Below are 13621 nucleotides of genomic sequence, written 5' to 3'. Positions count from 1 at the left end.
GCTGTAGGGTGTGTGCGCTCGCCAGACAGACAGAGAGAGACAGACAGACAGAAAGCGAGAAATCACCCCCCAGGGGGGATGGTCACGCCGCAATCCCTTCTCCTCCATTCTCCTCTCGGGATCTTGGGCTCGCACGCACACGCGCCTGGTGTGAGTTCTAAGCCACCGGGTCTGGGACGCGAACCGTGGTCGACTACGTGGGAGTCCAGTGACATAGCCATTACGCTAACTGCTGGTTCCCTGTTTTTTTCTCGTATGACTGGAAGTCCTGAAGTGGCCCATGGAACTGATGCGGCATCTCAAGGACATTGTCAGGATCTTAGGCTTCTCCTGGCTGTTGCTCTGCCATTCTTAACATGTGGCTTTTGTCCTCACAGTCCCAAAGGAGCTGCAGCACCTCCAACATTACTGCTGTGCTTCAGACAGGACTCTGTGAAGCTGGTGGTATTATCCACATTTTGCAGCGGAGGAGAGTGAGGCTCAGGAAAATGAGACACTCCTACCTTAAGGAGTGCTGTGCAGGTTCGAGATCATACACCCTGGAGTAAGGCAGGTGTGGTCATCGTTCGTCCCAGTGTAGTGGGCTTCTTCCAAGCTCCCTAGCCCTAGGGATGTCTGGTGACCTGGGGGATGTAGGTGGGAATCTGACAGTGGGCACTTCACCTCTACGACATGGTGGGCCTGGCCTCAGCCTCTCAGGTGTTGACCCAGCCTGGAGGCATGGTGGGTGGACCAGGTGGCTGGGGCTGACCCTGCGGAACCCCAGAACCCGGCCTCTGAGTGGAGCTGCTGAGTGGCCTACTTCTCCTTCTGGAGTATAGGAGGCTGGGCCAGCATTCCTGGTGACTTGCCTCCTGCCCTTTCTGGGCAAGCCAGGACAGACTGGAGTGCAGTGACCCAGGGGACAGCCGAGTGAACAAAACTTGGCCCGTGGACAATCAGCAAGGTGGGCCTGGCCTCGAACCTGGGACCTGGGCCTCAGCGCCCACTCGTGTGGGAGACCTGGAAGGGTCACTGTTCCTGTAAACAGAGGCAAGCATGGTCTGGGGCAGCCCTCCCCACCTGGCCCGTTACGGGAAGGCTCGAGGGTCCTGGCCACACGGAAAGTGCTCGGGTCTGGATCAGGATGTGCGGTCAGGGCTTCCCCAGAGGGAGCTCCGAGAAGGGGCCAGGACTGCCTGGAGCTATGGATTTCTGGAAGGGGAGTGTGTGTGTGTGTGTGTGTGTGTGTGGGGGGGGTTGTCCCAGGGCAAAGACCTGGGGTAGGTGGGCTTGGCTTTAGAGCAGGTGGTGTGACTGGGGACCTTCAGAAGAGAGGCTGGGAACCCCGCCTGGGCCTGAGGCTTTGCTTGTCAGGAGCAGCTACCGTTGGGGTCTTTGTCCAAAGAGGAGCTGTGTGACCAGGCTGGCCCCAGGCATCTGCCCACAGCAGGTCACAGCAATGCTCAAGTGTCTCTGGGCAGCTGTCCTCAGCCCAGCCACTTTGGGCCACAAAGGACTTGGGGCCCAGAGTTGCCAGATGGTCTGATCTGCCGAGAGAAACTGCCAGTCTGGTTTTCATGGGGAATCTGATTCGTACATGTGTGTAATTAATTCCAGTTCTACAGAATCCTTGAGCAGACCCGGCACAGGCGTCTGGCCTATGGGCTGTGGGTTTGGGAACTTGGGTGACTAGGTGGAGGTAGAGGGATGCCTGTGGCCCTGGGGAGCCAGGCCTTGTGCCCCAGGGTGGGTTAGGGGAGGGCAGCTGCCCCTTAGCGAGGTGTCAGGTTTCTATCCCCACTGCTTCCTATCCCAGGGCCCCAGAACTTGCCTGCCAGCAGGCTGGGGGTGGGGTGGGGTGGGAGCCAGAGCCTTAGCCCTGAGCACAATTCCTTACCTGGCTGAACCCAGGCAGACTGGAGTCTTTTTATTTATTTATTTATTTATTGGAGAGATTTTTTGCTATAGGCTGCATGCGCTCACCAGAGAGAGACAGAGAGACAGAAAGCGAGAAATAGCTCCCCAGGATGATTGGCCATACTGCAATCCCTTCTCCTCCATTCTCCTTTTGGGATTCTGGGAATACACGTAAACACGCACACACACACGATGTTAATTTCAAGCTGACGGGCCTGGGACTCGAACTGTGGTCAGCCATGTGGGAGTCCAGCGATGTAACCATTATGCCATTTGCTGGTCCCCAGACTGGAGTCTCAGTGCCAGCTGGTGGGCCAGATGGAAGGTGGAGAGCTCTGAAGCCCTGGCTGAGATTCTCAAAGGAGTAACCCTTAGGGGCGATGGTTAGGGTTTGGTTTGCTGCTCTGTTCCCAAGGAGCCCTGTGGGGTGACAGGCGAGGGATGGGGCTGGGGCTGGACAGACCTGAGGACCCCAGCTTCGTGGTCCCCTCACTCGCATGACTTCTGCAATATGAAGCAACTCCTTGCCTTGCAGGTGCCACGAGAACCCACAAAAGTGGATCTCGGTGGCTGATATCCGGGGTGTGGTCTTGTTACCCCGGCAGGAGTGCCTGCACCCCAGCAGAACCAGGCACGCTGTGAGAGGTTGTCATGCCCTGGTGCAGGCGACTTCAGCTTTGCACACCTGCCCTCGGGGGCTGACGAGCTGCAGGCTCCCCGCGCCTGGTGGCCCCACTTTGGGTGCATTTGTCGTGGGCAGGCCTTGTTGCAGGGACAACAACTCTGATCACTTGGGCTTAAGCAAAGAAGAGAATTCAGCGGCCCTTGAACTGGAAAAGTCCCAGGGAAATCCTAGCAGGCAACTTTGGACTGAGGCGCCCAGAGGGTGCTGTCGGGACCTGGGTGCCCCGCCCCTAGGCTGCAGCCCCCGCGTGGGCTCCATTTCCAGGCAGGGCCACCCAGCTGGCCGGCAGGAGGAGCCCGAGGCTGCTTCTCATTGGCTCAGCTTGGGTCACGTGCTCACCCTGGCCAATCGCTGTGGGCAAGGCAGAAGCTGCACCATCTGCCCGGCCTCCTCTGGGCCCCAATCTGAGCTGCTGGGTGAGGACTTGGGTCCAAGTGCGTGATCCCTTAGGGACGTGAACAGGCTCAAAGGCCCTCCCTTACCAGCCTCTGGCTCACCCCTGCCGCTCTGCCTGCTGGCGTCCGGCCCAGTCCTCCGACGAGCCGAGGCCCTTGCCCTCCTCCATCGTGCCCTCTGAGAGGTTGGCAGGAGCTCGGGCCGAGGTCGACGTGGAGCGGGGCCGTCCCCGCAGGTTTGCAGCAGGCCGGGGACTCTTTTGAAGGGGAAGCACGCTCCTTTGGAGTGGCTGTTCTTGGCGGACCTCTGTGGGTTCCCAGGGATCAACCTCCCCTGCTTCGCACACGTGGAGCAGCTGCCTAATAATCCGTCGTGGTGCTTGGCTGGCGCCCATGCCGAGCCTGCCCCCTGCACCCCCTCCTCCAGGCTTCTCCCTGCAGGAGTGGCGTTCCCTCCCTCACCAGGAGAAAGGCCACAGTTGCAGTGTCTTGCTTTAGATCCCACTGGGCCTCGGGCCACAATTATTCTGAAGCTCTAGGGTGTCCTGGGACCGCTTCTCCTGGCTTCCTTCACAGTGGTGTTAATTCCCGGACTCTGGAAACCCATCTAACCCCTTGAGTTAGATCTAACCATTTCGAGAAGAAACAGGGTTGAAATGAAGCCCAGCAGTCCCAGGAGAGGGCACCTGGCTGAGCGGGGACATAGGCAATGGCCTGGCCGGGCCTTGGCCCCTGGGTCCCTCATGGGCCCCTCCCTATGCCTGGGTCCTAGAGATTGTGAGATCACAGAACGTTCTTGGGCCCCAGCGCGTCAGTCCGAGAGGGCTGGTCTTTGAGCTGCCATGGTTCTCCTGGGTGCTTTGTTCCCCAGACACCACAATGGCTGTTTCCTAGGACAGAGAGAGAGTACAGAGACTCTAAAACTGGGTTACCCGCAAGCTACACAGCCAGGCTTGCAGGTGACTGTGGCTCATTCCGTGTTGTGCTGTGACCGCGGTGCCCTCAGGGACTTGTCTCCATTGTTCCAGGGGGCAGGAGGCAGTGGGAAGGTGCAGGGAGGAGGGCCGGCTGTGCCGGTGCAGGCAGGCTCCGGATGTCTGATGGAGGGCTGCCTGGGCAGAAGGCCCTGCTTGGCTTGCGTGAGGCTGGCCCTTAGCCAAGGTGGATTGCCATCCTTGCTGTTCTACCTGGGGGAGGTGACGCAGGTTGATGTGAGCATCTTCTCTTTAACAGCCCTTGCCAATGTACACACACTCACACACACAGTCACACACACGCACCCTGAATAGCTTCGAAGGCTCCACGGTGCTCTTAGGCTGAGGTAGTGTGGTCTCCCGGAGCCAAGTGCTCAGGCCTACTTGACAGCTTCATCCGTGTCCACACTCGAACCCAACCCACTCTAGATGGAGCTGCCTCAGTTCCCCAGGCCCCCACGCCATGCCCCCCTTTGCACTTCCCCTCACCCCTTCCCCTAATCCCAGATGCGCCCCTGCATGGTAGGACTAAGGTCCTAGAGGGCTCAGCCTCTGGAGCCTCCCCTCCAGGATGAGCCAGGGCCCAAGCTGGGCTCCCCAGGTGCCTTCCTGCTGTTAGCCCGGGCATGCAGTGGCATTATTTCTGTTGGTGTTTATCCCTCCTGGCAAGTGGTGTGGGCTGCTGTCTGGTTCGGCAATGCCAGTGCTAGGACAGGGCCTGGCCAGCACAGCTGCCCAGTGAGGTGGTGCTGCATGGAGGGATGCTTGGAGGATGCGTGGCTGGGGCCTTGGCTTACCCCGCCGCACAGGATGACGGTCACAGCGGCAAGTGTAGGTGAGGATCGGGAAGCACACCTGCAGCACCACTGGCCATAGGAGTCCTGGCCAGGGTTTGGGGTGTCTGTGTGTGTGTGGGAGGGTGTAATGTGGTTACCCATGGCACATCCTGCTCTGGCACCTCTGGCTACACCTGAAGGTCTGGCTGAACTGGGTCCAGGCCAGAGGGACAGAGTGGCCAGGAGACGGAGCATAGCCTGGACAGCGGGGACGGCTTCTGTCATTTGGCTGCATGGGGCACATGCCCTTCTCACCTGGCCTGCTCAGCTCTGCTCTGTCAGAACTTGCCCACCTGCCACGCTCTGTTTTGGCTTTTGTTTTTAAAATTTGCCATAGGGTACATGCATTTGCCAGAGAGAGCCAGAGGTGGAGGAGTGAGAAAGCATCCTCCTCCTCCAGGAAGGGGACTGCCATGTGCCAATCCCTTCTCCTCCCTTATCCTCTCAGGGTTTTGGGCATGCACGCACATGTGCCCAGCGTGTTTTCCAAGCTGCTGGGCCTGGGACTCAAACCACAGAGTCGGCCATGTGGGATCCAGCTGCCTTAACCATCACACCACTGGCTGGCCCTGCCACATTCTTTCTGATGCCTGCAGAGAACGGCACTGTGGGGATGGCCTACCATGGGGCCCTATCCCTTTGGTGGCCGGCAGTGGCTGTCAGAGAAGTCACTGCTTCCAGAGCAGCTCAGGTTCTGGTCACATGTGTGACTGCCCTGTAGTGCGAGCTTCCAGAACAGAGTTCTTGGGGGTGGTGGGTCCCGGACGCTGAAAGAGCACCTCGTTTTTGTCATTACAGAAGCCATCCGCGCCTGCGCCCCCGACCTACCAGCTGCCTGCGTTGTACAGGACTGAGGATTATTTCCCTGCGGACGCCAGGGCGGCCACGCCTCGGCCCCCGTGCCACCCGCGGCATCTGTGAGCTCGGCACCCCTCCATCGGGGACGCTGGAAAGCGAGACTATACAGAGCATCTTGCCTCTCTCCCTCTCTTTCTTTTTTCTGTCTTTCTGTTTTATTGTGGTTGCTTTTTCTTAGTGGTTGGTTTTTCAGACAAAGTCTTGCTGTGCCACGATCCCTGCCTCGACCTCCCCAGCAGCTGGGACTGCAGGTGTTGACTTTGTGCTTTGCTGTTTAGGTCCCCTCCTCTGTTTCCTGTGAGCCTGAGCCCAGGGGGCTGGAATGGGGGTGAGTTGGCCGGAACCCACCCGTGGCAGAGCCTGGGAGGGCAGCCGGCAAAGCATCTGCCCAGCCTTGGCCTGCTGGTGGTGTGAAGGGCCCCAGGGGCGTCAGTGCTGGCTGTGGCCTGTGCAAACTCAGAGCCCCCCAACCCCGTGGGTCATTCCAATAAAGGTATGTCAGAACCGTGGAGACGGTTTCTTTTTCACTGACCGAAACTTGTTCTCGAAGGCTATCCCTGTGCGGATTCTGGCCTCGGGACTCCCCTTTACATGTGTCCCCTCATGCAGAGGGGCGTCCTGCCTGTTCTGACACTCCAGATGCTTTGCTTTGACCTGTGCTAGATATTTCTGGAACTCCTCTCAGAGCCAAGAACACACACACACACACATATTTACACACACATTCACACACACATTCACACACACAAACTGCAGACCTGCGTTAGAATGTCAAAGAATCTAAAATAATGCATGTGGCCACACTGCAGCAGAATAGCATGGGGAAAGTTGGGCTGTGCCAATATTTGGAACTAAAAGATGCAAGTGGATCCCTGGTTTCAGGAAGAGGCAGCATTTTTCTCTTGAGATCTTTTTTGCAGCTTTTATTGAAGTATCATTTGCATGACAGGGACACCTACGTGTATGGTTCACTGACTTGTCACCAAGTGAACATCTGCGTAACCCTCAGCCAGACTGAGAAACCAGCCAACATTATCAGCTAGCTCCCTGAAGCCCCCCAAGGGCTTCCTTCCAGTCAGTGCCCAGCCCACCAGGCACATAGCACTGTGGCGTCCAGCAGTGTAGACGGGTCACTGGCTCCGTGCCTCACATAGACCAGAGCAAACCGAGTAGCGGCTCAGCCCTGCCTGTGCGTGGCGGCCTTGCTGTGCGGGGCTGCAGGCCGTTAATTCCCGTGGCTGGGCTGCACGGGTTGGGACTGTTTGTAATGAAGGAAACACAGATGCTATGCCCCAGTCTGCTCAGGAAGAACACAGACTGGATGGAAAATTAATTTTTTCGGTGAGCAGTTGAGGACACTAATTTCCAGAAGAGGAACATCTGTTGATTATTGGAGATGGCCAGGCCTCTTTCTCCTTCCAGCGCCTGAACCCCAGGGGTCTGGGGAAGGTGGAAGGGGATGTCATGTGATGAAGCCACAGCAGCCCAAGTGTCCGAAAATACACTTAGGGGACGGCTGAGAGCACACAGGTGCTGAGGTTAGCTTGCCTGGGTGGGTGGCATTGTCATCTTCTGTGTGTCTCAGCTGTGCAGCCCTAGGCTCGCTGCTCACCCTCTCTGAGCCCATCTTCCGCCTCACTAAGACGTGACGAATGCTGTCGGATTGTTGTGAGGATGAAACAAGATGAGCTGTGGGCATGCTTGGCTAAGGGCCTGGCAAGGGGCACTGGAGGATGGATGGCTGTTGTCATGGTGATGACTTGATAGGGAAAGGGCTGAATGTGTGCTGTTTCTAGTTGGCCAGTGGTACCCAAGGGCCTCAAGAACAAGTGACTTAGGCATTGCCCTTAAATTTGAGAGCAGGAACAAGCGTGGAGTGAGGGCTGCTGCCAGGCTGACTGCTTCCTCTGGGTGGCGCTATCCTTGGATTCTCCTAAGGATGTCCTCCCATCCCTCTCCACAGGCCCGAAGTTGGGTAGACATCTATGGGGAAGTGGTGGTGGGCCAACTTGAGGGCTCTCTCCAGGTTTCTCAAAAGCTCCAGTGCTGAGCAGTGCACTGTCTGGGGCACTTGGAGGCACCGGGGAGGGAGGGCTGGGACAGAGCACTGCCGGGAATCGAGGGCCTCTGTGCACCTTCTGGAGGCACAGGCCCTACGCCAGGGCACTTGGCAGGCTTCCTCTTCAAGCCAGGGCCTGACTTGTCCCCGGTCGAATAAACAAAGTCCTGACTGTAGCAGGCCCCTCGGCCCTCGCCAGGGTGACTGCAGCTAAGGAAAGAGCCATCTTTTTCTTTCTGTCCATTTTGTGCATTTATTCATGACAGCAAGAGACAAAGAAAGACAAGCACCCTTCACAGTGTCTCATGCCATGTTTCTGCCCCCCAGTCTTCCCAGATCATGGCACTCATGGCGCGCATTTAGAGCTTGGCAAAGGACATGAACCCCGATCTTCCGTATGGACCTGGCTGTATGTGATCAGCGTGCTACCCCCATGCCAATGAGCTGGACTCCAGTCTATACATTTTAAGTATTTATTTTTGTATGCCAGAGGATTCCGTGTTCATGAGAGAGAGAGAGCACCTCCTGACAGCATGCAGTCATGCACAAACCTATCTCCATTTCTCCACCATGTTGGAATTTGGGGCATGCACACATACATGCCTGGTTTGTTCAAGCCACCAAGGCGAGGATTGGAACTGCATGGTCGGCCATGTGGAATCTTGCTCCTTTAACCACTAGACCATGGGGCTGGTGTTAATGCATTTAAACATCCATCCATTCAGAAAAGCAGACAGGATAGTGGTTGTCCTTGGGGGTGGGAACATTGTACCTACATAAAGCAGGAAGGGGCCTCTGGGGTGCTGGCAGGTCTGTTTCTTAATGTGCCTGCTGACGGTTTTCTTCTATGGCCACTGTGGGAGAGGGACCCCGTATAAAGGTCATGGGAAATCTTCAGAGGAGCAAGACCCTTTGGTCCACCACCTTCCCACTTTCCTAGTGGGTGTATCATGCCTGTCCAGACAAGAAGCTTCAAGACAGCAGCCTGTGGGGCCATGTCTGGTTGGCAGAAAGTGTGGTTGTCTGTAAACTGTTCCAAACTGTTTCCATGTTGGGACAACTGGGTAACCATTTGGAAAAATTAAAGGGAGTTCTACACCTCACTGTACAGCTGGAACAGTCCCCAAATTCCAAATGGATTAAACAGTTAAATGTATAAAATGAATCTGTTGCAGAAGTATGCAAAATGATTGGAGAATCATAAAAAAAGCAGCAGCCATAAGAGAGAGAAATTTCATTACATATGAGCAGGGAGCTTACAAAGTTTATGGAGACATGGGATGAGAATATGCATTTATTTTCAGCAGGGTCAGCAGGTGGTATGGTGGTTGAGGTGCTGGATTCCCACATGGCCAACCATAGTTTGAGTCCCAAACCTGGCGGTCTGAGAATCATGTTGGGCACATGTGTGTGCATGCCCAAACTCCTGAGAGGAGAATGGAGAAGGCATTATAGCGTGGGATACCCTCTGGGGGGTGACTTCTCATTTTTCCTCTCCCGTTCCCTCTCTCTCTCTCTCCAGCAAGCACATGTACCCTATGGCAAAAACCTGAAGGAAAAAAGAGAGAGTGAAAAAAAGCCTACCTTATAATAGAGAAGTACATAACTACTTTGAAAAAAAAAAATACAAATTTATTTGGGTGCAAAAAGATTTTGAAATACAGGCATGGTTTTAAAAAAAAGACACATTTTCTGGGAACCAGCAGTTAGCGTAATGGCTATGTCACTGGACTCCCACGTAGTCGACCGCGGTTCGTGTCCTGGACCCGGTGGCTTAAAACTCACGCCAGGCGCGTGCGCGTGCGTGCCCAAGATCCCGAGAGGAGAATGGAGGAGAAGGGATTGCGGCGTGACCATCCCCCCTGGGGGGTGATTTTTCGCTTTCTGTCTCTATGTCTCTCTCTGTCTGTCTGGCGAGTGCACGCGCCCTACAGTGAAAATCTCTCTCAAAAAAAAAAAAAAAAAGACACATTTTCTATGAACTTTTTGAAGACTTCTCATATGTAAAACCATTTAAAGCTCTATATGGCAAAACAAAACTCAACAAAAAAAAAGTCTCCAAAAACCAAAATCCTAAATAAATTCAAAAGATAAATGACACACTGAGAAACTATATTTGCAACTTACGTTAAAGAGAGATAATCTCCCTAATATGTAAATAGCAACTATAAATAAATAAGAGGAAAAAATAGAAAAATGGGCAAGGATATGAGCAGGTATTTCACAGAAAATGCGAAAGGTGTTTAAACATATGAAATTATACTTCACTTCTGTATGCCAATATGTATGAAAGAAAATAAAAATTACTCAGATTTTTCATTTATCAGGGTGACAAAGATTAACATCTTTGATGAAATCGTTAGTGACATTTCAAAGAATGATGTATTCTTATACATTGATGGTAGGACACAATCCTCATGGTCAGGTGGACCTAGCAACTCATATAGAAAAGAAATGGTGGGGCCAGCAGATGGCATAAAGGTCACGTCACTGGACTTCCACATGGTCAACTGCAGTTCGAGTCTCAGACCTGGCAGCTTGAAAGTCATGCCGAGTGCATGTGCGTGCATATTAGGATCCCAGGAGAATGGATTGCAGTGTGGCCATCTCCCCTGGGGGGTGATTCCTCATTTTCCCTCTCACTATCTCTGTCACTCTCTCTCCAGCAGGTACATACATCCTAAGGCAAAAACCTTTTTTTTAAAAAGGGTAAATGTGTAAGATTATTTCCCTGCATGTTGAGTTAGCAAAGGACCAGAAAGTACCCAAGAGTTCATTATGGAATTGGTTCTGACAAAGCACAGTCACATGATAGAATAATGTCATGAAGTTGTAAAGATAGACTAGAAATTTTTTTATGAATTGGTGTGGAAATATCACTAAGATATCAGAGCTAAATGCAGAAAAATGTACATGGTGTGCTACACATTGGTGTGAAAAAGAGTAGCAAAGAGCAGCAAAACAAATTTAAGAACAGTGGAGAGGTGTTTGAGGTAAGGAGTGTGTTTTTCACTGCAACTTATATCTTATGATACTTTTTTTTTTTTTAAGAATTACTTTATTATTATTTTAATATCTCCAGAGAGAAAAAAACACAGAGGGGAAGAGAAGACAGAGAGGGGAAAGTAAGAAAGCCAGTTTCCAGGTCCAGGACTCGAATCATAGTTGCCCGTGTGGGGGTCTAGCACCCCAGCCACCATGCCACCTGCTGGCCCCCATGTTTGCCTACTTAAATTAAAATCAGTTGCCAGCAATTAAGAATGTGAAGAGTCCATATAAAGCACTGTATTTTCTGTTTCTTTTGAAAAATTGGCCACACTGGACTCATTCTGGCAAGGCAACAATGAGGTCAAGCTGAATGGTTTTAGAGGGACCTGTTCACCAGGCTTTTCTTGGATCCAAATGACTGCACGCGTTTACTTCACCTGTTTGGCCCCTGTGGGTGCTTGCATTTGAGCTCTTTTACAACCAGAGACCCTGAAACCATGGGGACTTAGACCAAGGATAGGAGGTGTGGAAATGCATCTGGGCTCCAGCTCCATGTGATGGATCGGACGGCAGCTGCATGATCACTGCGGATCAATTGCAGTCTAGCTAGCACCTCTGTGCCCCACTCCCAGCTCCCTGGGGACAGCAGGTGGGGCACACCCATTATGCATGTGCTATCCAAGGCACTTTTTTGGGGTCATTGATACCAAGTCAGACATCATAAGAAAGCTGCAGGACAATATCTCTGATGAATACAGATGCAGCACCAACAAAATATTAACAAACTGAATCTAGCAATATATAAAAAGGATTTCTCCCAGGAATGCAAGGTTGGTTGAACTTCTAAAAATCAGTATAACCCACTATGAACTAAGTCCAACATGTCTTTTTGTAAAAAATATTTTCAATTATTATTATTTTTCAACTTGACCAGAGAGAGAGGGGGGAGGGAGTGTGAAAGCAAGCTGCCAGGCCCAGGACTGGTGCCTTAATCACCACCACGCCACCTGCTGGGCCCACAGAGTCCGACATTTCATGACTAAATACTCTCCTTCAGGCTGGCAGGTGGCATAGTGGTTAAGGCTCTGGACTCCCACATGGCTGACGTGGTTTGAATTTTGGACTTGGTGGTTTGCTTTTTCACTTTCCTTCTCTTTCTCTCTCACTGGAAAAATGAAATAAAGTAATTCTAAAAAAAAAGCTTTTTTGGGGTGAAAAGGAAGTTTTCAGAGGAGGATTAGGAGCTAGGCAGACACCCCTCAAGGTGTCTAGTTACAGGGTTGACCAGCACTCTTGAGAATGGTTTGTTGATCCAGGCAGCTGCACTTACTTGGTAATCTTCCTCTCCATCTTTGTAAAAGTACACGCAACTTTGAGTTTGGAAGAATTCAAAGCAATTCTGCTTTCAGGTAGGTGCCACAGGAGCACTGCAGTCTCGCTGAGTTGAAGCATTACAGTTCATGCCGGAGATTGTCAGCTTGATGCATTTCGGGCCTGCAAGCAGCTGGGAGAGGGCAGTGGTGGGTGGATGCTTTGAGGCTGCCATGACTTTTGGCAGGGGGCCCAGGTGGCTAGCTGGGGTGTCCAGCTTGAGGAGTTAAGGGGACAAACGTATTTGGTCAGGATGAACATATGGTTTCCTAAAGAAACACACTAGGGAAGGCTGACTGCTGGAGGCCAGAGGACTTTGCCATGGAGTCTTCTGGGGAGAGGCTCCGTTGCAGCCACCACATGGTTTCATCAATCTGGCTTTTCTAGGGAGCCAGGCAAAAGTTCATGAGAAAGATCTGTAGGAGTGGCCCCAGCCCTGTGCTGCTGCAAATGACAACTCCCACCAGGGAGTCAGTATTATCAGGATAGACCTGTCAACCTAAAAACAAGAGAAAGACTAAAAGAAAACAGTGTTTATTCAGGCATAGGCATTGCAATGTGGAATAGGCTTGCCATAGCAAACTACAGCTGTATTCAGGGAGGTAAAGGAAGACAAGGATTTGCATAAGAAAAATGGACAGGGATTCCATGAATCATTTTGGCACACTTCTCTTTGGCTACCAGGATCAATAACAAGGGTAGTGTCAGGCAGTCTCTGGGCAGATGCCCTCATAGCAGTCCTTGTGCCTGGCTGCAGTGGTCTTTGTACAAGGTTGTGGTCCTGGCAGAGTTGTGTGAAAGTTACTGTCATCAGGTATGCTACTGGGAGAAAATGCTCCCTTGGGTTCAACTATTGACATGACTGACTCCATTTTGAGTCTGATGACCTTCAGAGGTGCAGTCTTGTGGCCCCCAGTGAATCAAGGAGACATTAGGGAATTAGCTTACACATGACAAATTGTTTTCTACACAGCAGGTGCATCTGACTGGAGTGGTTCTTTGCAGGCCACTAGCAGGTCTTGCTGAATGAGAGGAAATAGAGTAGTTGGTCTCATAGGAAACTACCAGTAGCAAGTATATCATTAAGATGGGTCTTGCTTATTCACAGTGCGTCTAGAGACAGGCGCTCTCAGTTTTGGCTGCTCATTAGAACCAGCTGGGCCACCTCCATCAATTACCTCAGAATCTCTGCAGGAGGGCCCTTGGCCTCACTCATGTTTCTCGCTCCCCAGGTGATTCTGATGTGCAGTCAGGGATATGAATTCCTGCTTTCTGAGGACATCAATCCAGATTGTCAGCAGGGTTCTGCATCTCAGCTGGAGTAACCATATTTTACCAGGTTCCCAGCCACACAAGGTTTTATTCAGGGGGAGCAGCCTCAGTGTCCCTCTTGCACCTTCCCCAAAGTAGTGTGGAACTGGGTGTGAATTGGTTTTTGGTTGGGGTTGATTCCCAGCCTGAAGGGTCCTGACTGGTTTAAGCCATCCAGGATAACCATAGCTGTTGCTGATGGGAGTAGCTCTAGACTAAGCCAGTCAGCCACAGTGACGGTTCAG

The 13621-nt window shown here is 52.5% G+C and overlaps 1 protein-coding gene across 1 annotated transcript in view; it reads left to right on the top strand.

Annotated features, from left to right (window-relative positions):
• Positions 1–6156, top strand: part of BCAS4 (breast carcinoma amplified sequence 4) — a 65971-nt gene extending 59815 nt beyond the window's left edge. The window contains exon 5 of the mRNA XM_006141269.2: positions 5588–6156. Coding sequence (XP_006141331.1) covers positions 5588–5710 — 123 coding nt within the window. The 3' untranslated portion in view covers positions 5711–6156. The remainder of the gene's footprint in view (positions 1–5587) is intronic.
• Positions 6157–13621: the final 7465 nt, after the last annotated feature.

The sequence above is a fragment of the Tupaia chinensis genome, unplaced genomic scaffold, assembly GCF_000334495.1.
Source record: "Tupaia chinensis unplaced genomic scaffold, TupChi_1.0 Scaffold000049_1, whole genome shotgun sequence".
Lineage (NCBI taxonomy): Eukaryota > Metazoa > Chordata > Mammalia > Scandentia > Tupaiidae > Tupaia > Tupaia belangeri.
This window is presented reverse-complemented; position numbering and strand designations above follow the sequence as displayed.